Source organism: Myotis brandtii, unplaced genomic scaffold (assembly GCF_000412655.1).
Source record: "Myotis brandtii unplaced genomic scaffold, ASM41265v1 scaffold406, whole genome shotgun sequence".
Classification (NCBI taxonomy): domain Eukaryota; kingdom Metazoa; phylum Chordata; class Mammalia; order Chiroptera; family Vespertilionidae; genus Myotis; species Myotis brandtii.
Window position 1 is genome coordinate 1,913,983 of NW_005365599.1, and position 12,682 is coordinate 1,926,664.

The 12,682-nt window shown below is 40.5% G+C and overlaps 1 protein-coding gene across 1 annotated transcript in view; it reads right to left on the reverse strand.

Moving 5' to 3' along the window:
- Window positions 1-9,647, reverse strand: part of TMPRSS7 (transmembrane protease, serine 7) — a 43,306-nt gene extending 33,659 nt beyond the window's left edge. The window contains exons 1-4 of the mRNA XM_005873342.2: window positions 9,351-9,647; window positions 6,572-6,806; window positions 3,046-3,176; window positions 234-301 (exon numbers count right to left, since the gene is read on the reverse strand). Of these exons, the coding sequence (XP_005873404.1) occupies window positions 234-301; window positions 3,046-3,176; window positions 6,572-6,806; window positions 9,351-9,398 (482 nt within the window). The 5' untranslated portion in view covers window positions 9,399-9,647. The remainder of the gene's footprint in view (window positions 1-233; window positions 302-3,045; window positions 3,177-6,571; window positions 6,807-9,350) is intronic.
- Window positions 9,648-12,682: the final 3,035 nt, after the last annotated feature.

Sequence of the window (12,682 nt, forward strand, 5' to 3'; positions counted from 1 at the left end):
GTACAGGGTCCTGGATCCCAGCTATGGGGAGAGGGCAGGCTTTGGTAGATAAAAAGAAAAACTCAGCATGAGAGCATAGCAAAGAATTGGGTCACTATTGTGCTAAAAGGGAATTAATCCACAACCGCCCCTAAGAAGTTACTAGAGAATGGTGATACCTTGGCCTTTTCAGGGTTTTGAGAGGAATTTACAGCAGTGAACACAGAAATCCCAAAGCAAGGGACCCCCAATACCTGACATCTGCAATGACAGACTGCTTGTAAAATTTGGAGAAGGCGGATGTTGTGTAAACCAGGTTTACCTGAAAAAGAAAAACCAAGGTCTCTGAAGTCTTTCACTCTGGCTTCCTCTCACAGTACCAAGCTCTGATTAGCTACCAAGGAGATAAACAAGACTCAAATGAAGGCCTCTGACTCCAAACCCAGACATTATTCCTTGAATTCCTTTTTTTGGTGGGGGGGGGAGAGGGTAGTTAATCCTCACCAGAGGATTTTTTCCCATTTATTTATTTACTTATTTTTTAGAGATAGTAGAAGGGAGGCAGGGAGGGAGAGTAGAGAGAGAGGCAGGGAGAGAAACATTGGTATGAGAGAGACACATCAATTGGTTGCCTCCTGCATGTGCTCCAGCCAGGCCAGGGATAAAATCTGCAATCCAGGTACATGTCCTTGACCGGGAATCAAACCCAAGACCCTTTGGTGTACAGGCTGATGCTCTAACCACTGAACATACAGGCTAGGGCTATTCCTTGAATTCAAATAAATTTTTACTTCCTATAGCAGTCTTGGGTTTTTTAACCTTCATTCTGCTTTCTCTGAAGAATAATTTGTTGCCTTCATTTATTTTTGTCTTTATTCACCTTAATCAAGTTTAACTTCTGTGTTCTGCCTAAAGTTAATTTGCTCCACAATTAATAAATCAAACGCCTTTAAGCACATTTTAAAAGTGCTTGACCCAACCTCTTTTCTATTAATTAAATGGCATGGAAAAATTAAATTCTTAAGGACACATTGCTATATTAGCCACTAGGGGGCGAGTGGTGCCCACAACCAGGACAACCACCCCTTTCCCAACTCACCAGTCTCTAGGGAAACACCCAGCCCTTTTAAAACTCCATTAATTGCATCTCAAAAGAGAGACATTTCAATCAATTTATCTTTTTTTCTCCCTACTTAGCATTTCTAAAACCAAACTGACTCATTTGTCAAATCTTCTCTTGAATTCCCCTTTCTACACAGTAGCAACAATTTACCCACCTAATTGCCCAGAAGGGGGAGGGGGCTGGGAAATCACCTTAGAAATAATATAGTATAGTGGGGGAAAATATGAGCGGTGAAGTTTAAATTCACTATGCAACACAGAACACGTTACCTATACCTGCTGAGCCTCCACTGTGCTTTTCTCCTCCACCTCTCCTTTTCTCCTTCCTTTCTTTTTTTTTTCTTTCTTCCAGTCTGTAAAATGGTTGTCAAAATGCCTACCTCTTTGGGATAATTTGAGGAATAATTGATAAATATTAAAAATAAAGGCTGGCGTGGCTCATTGGTTGAGTATCGACCTATGAACCTGAGATCACGGTTAATTTCCGGTCAAGGGCACATGCCCAGGTTGCAGGCTCTATCCCCAGAGTGGGGCATGCAGGAGACAGCCAATCAATGATTCTCTCTCATCATTGATATTTCTATCTTTCTCTCTCTCTCCCTTCCTTTCTGAAATCAATAAAAGAATATATATTAAAAAATAAAGTGTTTAGCAACATACCCAGTATATAGAAAGCCCTCAATAAACAAGAGCCACTGCGCCTATTCTTGTGTTTGCTTGCTCACTCACGCAGCTCTTCCTCAGTCTACACCAAAGTGTAGTGGAGTCACCACTGTGCAGGCCACCCTTGCCATTAATATGCAGACACAATTTGGCAGAAACTTTCTAGTTAATACTATGTACCAAGATTGATGAATCAATATTTTTCTATTTAACCAGTAATAATTTTAGAAAATCACCCAAGGAAGTAATTAGAGATACAGACAAGTAATGCAAATAATGCAAATAATTTATTGTAGCATTATCAATAGTAGCAAAAGCTGGAAACAACTTAAATACCCAATAAAAAGGAATTTTCTAACTTTGTAGTATTAAAACTTATTTTCTTTTGTTCTTTTAAAAAATATATCTTTTTATTAATTTCAGAGAGGAAGGGGGAGAGAGAGAGATAGAAACATCAATGATGAGAGAATCATTGATCGGCTGCCCGGGCACGTGCCCTTGACCAGAATTGAACTCAGGACCCTTCAGTCCGAAGGCAGATGCTCTATCTACTGAGCAAAACTGGCTAGGGTTAAAACTTATTTTTTAAAGAACATTTACCTGCCTAGAAAAATACAATCTAATGGTAAAAGTTAAAGATCAGATTATAAGACTGAATATCTATTAACACCTCAATATTGAGCTATCCCCTATGTCTGTGTGGTCCAGAATAAAACAGGGCTCTATCTTTGGTGATGTTAAATAGATTTTGAAGTATTTTTATAGGTTTTACACTTTACATATTTTATTTATACTTTTTAAATTTATACTTTACACTTTTAGATACTTATTTTATACCTCTTTTACATTTTTGGACTTTTCTAAATTGTTATAATAAATATGTATTAGTTCTTTAATGAGAACGTTCTTTTTAAGTGAAGAGATGTCAGTGCATGGAAGTTGAAATAAATGTATGCTGATCACAGAGTCAATCAGCACACATGTCATGTCAGTACGAAAAGACGTTTTAAAGATCACCTGGTTCAATCCCTTTATTTCACAGATGAGAAGAACTGAAACTGAAGCTCATAGAGCCATTTCTTTTACTTTCAGCAGAAAGAAAGAAAGAAGCAATTCTATCAAATAAGCAATTCTATCTTACAGCTGACGTGAGCTAAATCCCATGTTTCCTGACTATTTCCTCTGCCGACCCCGAACACTGTGACCCTTCCACTCTACCTTTCACCCCCTGACCCCACCATGCCCAGCCTCTCACCCCCTCCCCCCGCCCCATCACCTCACCACTTGTTGTACAGTCCGTGTCACTGACAGAAATTCCCTGGACTCCTTCTGTCGGTATTCAGGAAGAAACTCAATGTTGGTGATGCGAAACATTCCAACAAAGTAAAAAGCATCTTTGCTTTCTGTCTTGCCTGTAAGATAAGAGAAAGGGCAGGTAGGGGGCTTTCCCATATGTGTGGTAATGAGGCATTGCCTGATCTATGCCAGTATCCGGCTCCTGAAATTATTTAATTTTAGGCAACTATGTATTCTACTGGTTCGCAGCTTGGGGAGTTCTAAATGTAGTTAATAACATCTCTTCCATCAGCAGTAAATCACCATATCCCTTAGGATACTCTATTCTCTCTATCAGCTTCTGACAAGTACTCAAGAACAAGATTAAAAGGTAAAAGATATACCTCTTAGACAGTCTACGTGTCATAGAGTTACTAAGGGGCCAAAGAGAATATATACAATTTTTATGGATCCCAAGTCTGTAGAAGGTAAGGAGGTAAGAAATGTATACAGTCAAGCTCTGAGGAGAAGTGAGCGTAGCGGGAGAAGAGGGGACGGCCCCCCAGTGGTCCTTCACTGAGCCCCTGGCCTCTCATCCTCTGTCTGACTTTTGCTGATGCCCAGGGTACTGGCCCGTCCTCAGTTCTGTGCGGTGCAGGGAGAACTCATCCTTCTGATAAGCCACTGTGGTCCTCATCCCAGTGTCAGATCACTTTTTCTCAAATGCTTTGCCTGTGAGGTCCATGGCTTTGGGCATCAGGCCTGCCCAGAAACAGGCAAAGATACAACTGTGTCTGAGTTGTCTTCAGACAACAGGTAAAGACACTGCTGTTGTTTGAGAAGAGCCTGGGGAAATGAGGGCTTTCTTTCTGCCTTTTCTTTTTGTTTTTACCAAGGACTTCCTGCGATGTGGCACCATCCCCCAGACCCTCCTGGCAGTGGTAATCTCTTTCTTGTGGTACCAGCCCCACTGTATCATAACTTCAGTCTGGATGGCTGTTCTTCTAGAGCAGCGGTTCTCAACCTGTGGGTCGCGACCCCTTTGGCTGTCAAACGACCCTTTCACAGGGGTCGCTTAAGACCATCCTGCATATCAAATATTTACATTACGATTCATAACAGTAGCAACATTACAGTTATGAAGTAGCAACGAAAATAATTTTATGGTTGGGTCACAACATGAGGAACTGTATTTAAAGGGCCAGAAGGTTGAGAACCACTGTTCTAGAGGAACAGGACTTTCTCTTTGTTCCTCAAGCCCTAATAGAGAGTAGCCAGTGCCTGACTTAGCTTTGAAGCTCAATAAATATTTGTGGGAAGGAAGGGAAAGAAGAAGGGGGCTAGAGGAAGAGCACAAGGAAATGCTAAATAACTGATAGTTATTAAAAAGATGGTGCATGAATATTATGTGAACTGAAATAAATTAGGTGAAAAAAAGAACAAGAACCATATGATTTTACTCATATGTGTGACATAAAACAAAAAAAGCAACAAATGACCAAACAAGCAAACTCATAGACAGAGAACAGTATGGTGGTTACCAGAGGAGACGGGTGTGGAAGAAGGTTGAAAAGAGTAAAGAGAGTCAATTATATGGTGATGGACGGGGGCCAGACCTTGGATGGAACACTTAGTGGAATATGGAGGTGATATAGAATTGTACATCTGAAACTTATACAATGTTATTAACATGGATTTCTCCATTAAATTTAATTTTTAAAAAAGAAGGTACAACTTGGCTGAGTGATAAGAAGCAGCCTCTGTTGTATAGCCAACCCAGGGTCCCACTAGTTCCAAGTGAGGCAGTGGGGCGGGGAGGGGGGCACAGAGTAGGCGGCAGGAGGCCTGAGCTTCGGTCTTAGATTTGTTCTTTCAAGTTAAGTGACTTTGGAATGATCAATTTGCCTCACTAGGCCTCTCATATAAAACAAAGGTTTGTTTTGTTGCTGATTTTACCAGGTGATTCTGTGACTTTTTTTTGCCCCCTTGCAGACTTTTTAAAATTTGAATGAGAGCTGTGACTTCTATCTAGAAGTTCACATATCCTCTGGCATTCGTAAGTACTCAAGAGGAAGAGTAACAACAATGTAAGGGAGATCAGTTAGGCCTTGAAATGATTACAATGACCAAACTCTTTAGCACAGCCCAACACACAAGACCCTGGTTGGTCTCTTGATGAGCTGTCCACTTCATTTCTCAAGGCCATTCGCCACACCCAAGTTTCATGTATTGAAACTAACCACCTCTGTTATTTGTTGAACGGTTCTCGCTATCCATACCATTTTCCCTTTGCTCCTACTGGTCTGTCTTCCTGAAAGGATCTTCTCTGACTTTAACACAGCCAACAAATTACTTCTACACAATGATCTTCCAAAACTTCATACAAAAATGCTAGGGCAATGAGAAGTCTCAGTTGAGGGCCAGAAGAGAACTGATGGGGAAGAAGTTGGTTTGTTCTGGGTTGGGGTTGTGTGTCTTTTGTGTTTGACTTAATTGCCTTTTGACTTGACTTCTCTCACTGGTATATAAAGACAGACATTCTTCCTGTCTACCACTCTGTCCCTAAGCCTATCACAGAGCCTAGCTCATTGTGGGTACTCCAAGATGTATTTTCAGAAGCCAGTTCTTGAAGCTTTCTCTGAATTCTATCCTTGGGCAGGTTGGCTGCCTCTCTTCTGTGATTATAAAGTGATTGATTAAACAAAAAACAAAACAAAAATAAACTCACCCTCCCTTTCAGCACTAAACTGTTTTTTGAAAGTACAAAATCTATATGTGAGCTTTTTGAAGGTAGGAGATGTATCGTGGCATGCCTGATGTCTTGCATTATGCCACACAAATTATAGGTGACCTGGACTGTTCAAGATAATATTTGTTAATTCTTTGCCTATAAGGCTCACTTTCCAACCACATTTTAATATCCTTGATAGAACACATATCTTGTATTAAACATATTAAGATGTATAGAGTGGGAAGATGAGCATAAGTCAACAAAGGCTATACAATTGCTGCACTGCATTGGGTTAGTATTCTCTACGGAAGAACTTAGTTATGACTCCTGTCCAATCAATCAGATCGACAAAAACATAAAAACAGAGGAGAGAAAGGCTCATGAGTACAATGAAGCTCAGAGAGCTGGAATATCAGGTTGCCTAGAAACAGGCAGTGGGTGGAATGAGGAAATGAAACAGTTTAGCATTCCATTCATTTTTAAAGCTCAAAATGGACTAAATGGATTACATTTCTGAACTAGTCAACATTTGCTCCTGAGCATCCTCCTCCACTCTCATCCTATCCCCCATCTCTGCTCCTTTTGCTCACCTGTGAGAAGAGAGCAGTAGTAGGGAAAGGAGAAAGGGGAAAGCAATTCTGGTTTCTTCCTCCAAAAACCTCAACAGTTTCAGAAATGGTTATTAGTCTAAGAAATAAGAAAAATCTATCAGAAACACCCAGGGGCAGATTGGGCCTGCATTTCTCCTGCTGACTTCACTGGGTAAGCCCTAACTCCAAAGGAAAGTAGGTTTTCACTCACTGATGTAGAGCCACAGAAGGGTCCAGGCTATGACTGCCAGGATGAATAAAAACACTGTGAAGAGAATGATTTTATTCTGGACATTCCAAAAGGGAGCTTTCTTCTTGGGTTGCTTCTTGAGTTGGGCTTTGTTGATGGGTTTTCTTGGTGGCCGTCTCCCTGGTCTCCCTGGTCTCCCTGGTCTCCCTGGCAGCTTCCCGGGGGCACTCACCACCTGAACTGAGATATTAGATATCTAAAAATAAAAGATGTGTTATCAATTAGAAGTAGTCTAGAGCAAACATTTCAAACTCACGGCCCACGGGCCGCATGCAGCCCACAACGAATATTTTTGTGGCCCAGCCAATATAATGGTATGTAAGAAACATTTTAATAAAAATTTCATAACTTAATTTTTACAATATCCTGTTATACATAATCTATCTATATAAAACCCTAATTTGCAAATCGACCAAATGGTGGTACGACCAGCAGAACAACTGGTCGCTATGATGCACACTGACCACCAGAGGGCAGACACTCAATGCAGGAGCTGCCCCCAGCCCGCAGGCCCTGACCAGCGGTGGCAGCAGGGGGCGAGGCCGGTGAGCAGGCAGTACAGAAGGTGGGTGTGAGCAGGGGCCACCAATCGCCCCACTAGTTGCCTCACAGATCGGCCCTGATCACCAGCCAGGTCTAGAGACCCTACCCATGCATGAATTTCATGCACCGGGCCTCTAGTTATTAATAACAAACTACAACGTTCACTAATGACTGATTACTATAATCATGTTGCATTCATTTTCCTTACTCGCCTTACCTGCAGGTGCACCATTTCTCTCCACTAATACTAGCAGTGAATATTTTAGTAGCTGATTGCCACATCATTAGTCTTGGACTGACTTTTTTGGTGTGTGCAACAGGAAATATTTTGCTTTCAGAGAACAAGAAAAATAGGTTTATTTGCGTTACGCTTATTAATTTGTGCGGTTATTCAGTGTCTGGTAAGTAAATGTTCAAGAAAAAATATTAATTTTATTGAAATGTTCTATTATTTTATGTTAATGATTACTCATTTATTTCAGCCCTTTGTATTCAGCATGTCTCTATCAAAATAAACCTACATGTTTATGAAAATTGAAGCTTTTGTTATTTTGCGGCCCACATAAACTTAAACCTTGCTTATTTGGCCCGTGTTAGCTTTTGAGTTTGAAATGCTTGGTCTAGTGCTTAAATGCTATCACGCAGCAAAGAGAATTTGGTGCTAAAATGCCTAAATGTGTCAGTCAAATGATTTACACAAGCATAATAAATTGACTTGCATTTGAATCGCACAATTAAAATCAGAAAAAAAAATAGACATTCTGTAAACTCCAGTGAAATGGTTCCCTGTCCTCTCCTCCACTCCCCCTTTTGGCTAATAGATGCTGCAGAGGATAGGCCTGAATTTCATGGACTGTAGACTAGAGGACTGGAAGGTCAGCAGTCGATTCCTGTGCACACGGCTGTGAGGATATGTGTTTGTGTTCAAATGTTTGTATTATATAGCTTTTCTCCCATGACCAATTTCTTCTGGCTGAAACAGGATTAAAATAAGAGTATAAGTTCCTTAGAGAAACAATTTCTTAATTGTGGCTTCAGGACTGAGTGGTAGGAGAAAGGCATGAAGGATGATGTTTGTGGGGGGCTGTATGTAGGAAAGGACCAAAGTGCTGGTTTCACCATTGCCGCACACGTATGCACTTTTATGCCAGCCGCTGCCCTGATCCATTTCCCAATCACAGGCAAAAGAATGATTTAAAAATAAAGAATGAAATAGAGGACTCAGAGAGGATATTGGTTTTATTGTATTTGTGTGCAAAGTGTTATACGCTGGAGGAAAAATACATTATTTAATTATTTCCCTTCCTTTTTTTTTCTCCTCTATCCTCTGCCATTTGATCCTGTGAATTCTTTAATAATGTATGTGAGAGTTTAGCTTCTTTGAAGGAGAGATTTATACATGTCAGGGTAACTAAACTCCAGTGATGAAATGACTTTTAACCACACATTCTCTTAAAGGCAACCATCTAGAACACCAACTCCAAAGAAATAATCTCTCTTCTGGGCTCCCCTAAGAGTTCTTTCATTCTGTTACTCTCCCTTATTCTTCCCTTCAAAGCACCTGTCTTCCCGTCTTTAATCCTACCAATTCATGGGATAATATGTGGCCAAGGACATTCTCAATTATTCATGGCTCCCTCATTCTTTTTTGCCAAACACCCTTGTCAACTCCTGGAGTGAAATGTAGCTTATGTTCCTCCTGGTGAAATTGAACTAGACCAGACCTCATTTCATGTGATGTCCTGCAGGTTTTAGGATGATGTTTCTAAAGAGAAAAACATTCCATGAGCTGATTATAGTGTCACGCTATTTTCAAATATTCCCCCAAAGAAGTGAAAAAGAAAAACACACAGAAATGCTAGTGCATGTAGCACTGACAAGGCCAGGGTTGGGTCTTTGAGCGCAGGAACACATTATAGGCAGTCTCAGTTAGCACTGATTAAATTTTAAAATGGAATTTGTGCAGAGATCAGTACAATTTCCCTGGAGTTTTACAAAAACAGCTGCAAATCAATTGCCAAGTACAGCACTTCAAAACAAGCCCACATTTGTAAAATCCATTAAGTACCAGAGGAGGATAAAGTATTTCATTTTTATTCCCTTTATTTTTATAAAGCAGCAATGGTCTCATTTTACTAGCAAGGTCAACAATAAGTGGCACTCAAGCAACAGAGCAAGCTTCCCACGCTGTACTTACATTCACATCAGCAGGTTTGGATGAAACATCGCTGTTTTCTTTGTCCATTTTTCAGTGTTCCACATGTGAACATCCAAAGGTGTCTCAAAGCCAGTTTTCAGCCCCTTACATTCTCTCTCGAGAAGAACTGGTGGCCGCATTCAAGCTAGCTTTCAGAAGAAAGGAATCAATTTACCTTCCCCGGGTCCAGTTCAGAAACTGAAGCTGCCTCATTGCTATATAGCGAATGTTAAAGGGACCTAGCAGTCAGCGTTGCACCCCAAACTAAAGCTTTCTTCATGTAACTCTAATATAAGTCAGGCCCCCCAGGACTGAGCTTCCGGGCAAGGTTGTCTCACATGGATGCAGTCCAACAACCCCCAAATATTTACAAATCATTTAAATTTTTGCCAGCCTCTACTAAAGCATATTAAAATATCTCATGTATAACCTTTGGCTCCACTACTTACAATTCCCCACATCCCATTGCTCTTGCTTCGGAAGCTTCACTCTCCAACTTAGCTCTCAATTTTCCAGCTACCCTCTCTGAAAAGCCCTAGCTAAGAGGTTTGTTTGTTTGTTTGTTTGTTTTCCTTTTTCTTCCCCTCCTCTGGCAATACTCAGTAAACCCAGGTTCTTTCTGATAAAAGTCTCCTGTTCCCATCTCTCCCATTCTTCCCAAGTCAACCTGAGTTAAGTTCAAGCTGAGGAGAGGAAGGAAGTGGTGAGTGGCTTTGTCAGAATTTTCCTTGGGAGGCAGGGAAGGAAAAGGCTGGGATTGCTCATACGTTACACACCTTGTCCTTGTGACAAGAACATGCTTCCCTGGGGGCACTGGGTGTCAATGGAAAACTAATCAATTGCCCTTTTTTTAAAAAAAAAATGTTTTTGTTGATTTTAGAGAAAGGAAAGGAGAGGGATAGAGTGATAGAAACATCCATGAGAGAAACATCATTGATCTGCTGTCTCCTACACGCCCCCTACTGGGGATTGAGCTCGAAATCTGGGCATGTTACCTGACTTAGTATCAAACCAGAGACCTCTTGGTTCACGGGTTGATGTTCTACCACTGAGTACACTGGCCACCCACCCCTCACCCCTTTTTTAATCCTTATCCAAGGATATGTTTTTATTGATTTTACAGAAGGGGAGGGAGGGAGAGGGAGAGACATCGATATGGGACCAAATTTGAAACCTGGGTGTGTACCCTGACTGGCAATCAAACCCATGTCCCTGTGGTGCAGGAGAGGACACTCCAACGAACTGGCCAGAGCTAACCAATTGCCCTTTAAAGAGGAAACACTACTCTGCTGACCTAGACACAAAGGGCTGGTCCTAAGAAAGCAAGTGAGAAACTGCCTGCTGCAAGTGGCGAAAGATTAGTGAGTAAAACAGAGTGGCAAAAAAGTATATCACGTTGTACACGTTCGCTTCCGGGCTTTTCTTGTTTATTAATAGCACTGGCAAAATGACTAATAATGCTTTAGGCTTCCTAATTATAAGACTGGGATATTTGAAAATGAAGTCCTCTTTAATTGCCCATTCTTTCTGCATTATTTTTCTTATTTCTAGACCTGCTTATTTCACCAATATAAGTTCACTATATGGCCCTGGGCAGTGGCCACTGACACAGACTCTCCTTACGTTCAAACATTAGGCAGGCTCCTCTGAGCCCTCTCTTTGAATGGGCCTCATCCTTGGGACTTGTCCTCCCCTGCCTAGCCCAGTTGTAGCAAGAATCCTGATGTCAGTTTAGTGAGCATCTCCATCTTGATATTTGATCAAGTTCCTCATCCCCCAAGTTGATGTATAAATCCTTGGCCTGACTTTATCAAGAATCCCCCTACCCTCGAGATCTCCCCTTAGTAGGTTTCCATCCACTGGCCCCTCATTCTGTTTATTGATCATAAATCAAAGGTTATCTTAACTGTATTTGAACCCACTGGCCCCTCTATCATGAAGTCTCTTTCCTGTATTGCAATAGCAGTGAGTAAAACCTGTCTTTACTGCCTCTCGCTAGTGTCTTGTTGTTTTTGTTTGACATCACCAAGAATAAGAAGGGGCAGCAAATCCTAAGAGGCTGCACTATACATACAGAATTTAAACTCAATCATAGCCTTAGCCTGTTTGGCTCAGTGCATAGAACATCAGCCGGTGGACTGAAGGGGCTCGGGTTTGATTCTGGTCAAGGGCACATACCTCGGTTGCAGGCTCAATCCCTGGCATGTACAGGAGACAACCAATCAATGTGATGTCTCTCCCTCTCTCTCTCTCTCTCTCTCTCTCTCTCTCTCTCTCTCTTTCTCTCCCCCCCTTCCTTCCAATCTCTATAAAAAGAAATATCCTCAGGTGAAGATTAATAAATAAATAAATACATACATACATAAATGCAATCATAAAACCTGCCTGCTACAGGCTTTTTATTTTTTATTATTAGCACTATTTTCCAGCAATCTATAATAATAAAAGCATAATATGCTAATTAGAGCGGACGTCCTTCCGGACGACTGCCTGCAGCCGGGGGAAGGAAGGCCTACTCTTGCACAAATTTCGTGCATCGGGGCTCTAGTTATAAATAATGCCAGTGATAAAATACACCTCTCTGAAAAAAAAAATCTCTGACTGATTTAAGTTTTAAACAATTGTTGCTATTACAACCAAGTTTTAATAATATATGTAAGCTTCAAATAACCATATTTTTATTACTCATTTTAAAATAAGTAATAAATGTCATGTAGATGTATACAAAGCTTGAACTGTAATGTATGGTGTGACATTTTTATATGTAATATTTTGTATGCAATATCTATTTTGTTAATTTGTTTTTACTAATGTAGTTATACAAAGTTGAGTAAATTGTTTACCGTGTTTTTCTAGCCATTATTATAATTTATTTTATTTTATAATTATTACTGAAAATGTTTTCATTGTATAGGAACAAGGGTTATTAAAAATGATTGACTCTAGATGGACAAATATATAATAAAGCATGTATAGCAAATGTTAATGGTAGACTTTAGGTGTGGGTATATGCATTTGCACTATGGAATTCTTTCAATTATATGTTTGAAACTTTTATTTTTTAAAGTTTTTCTTTAAAATTGATTTGAGAAAGAGAGGAAGGGAAAGAGAGAGAGAAAAAACATCGATGTGAGAGAAAAACATCAATCGGTTGCCTCCTATATGTATTCCAACTGGGTATATGCCATGGTTAGGAATCAAACCCACAACCTTTCAGTGTACGGTCGATGCTCCAATCAACTGAGCAACACTGGCCAGGGCAAAACTTTTCTTATAAAGTGCTGGGGGGCTCGGGGGATTATCACCTCCAGGAGTCAAATATTCCAGATAAG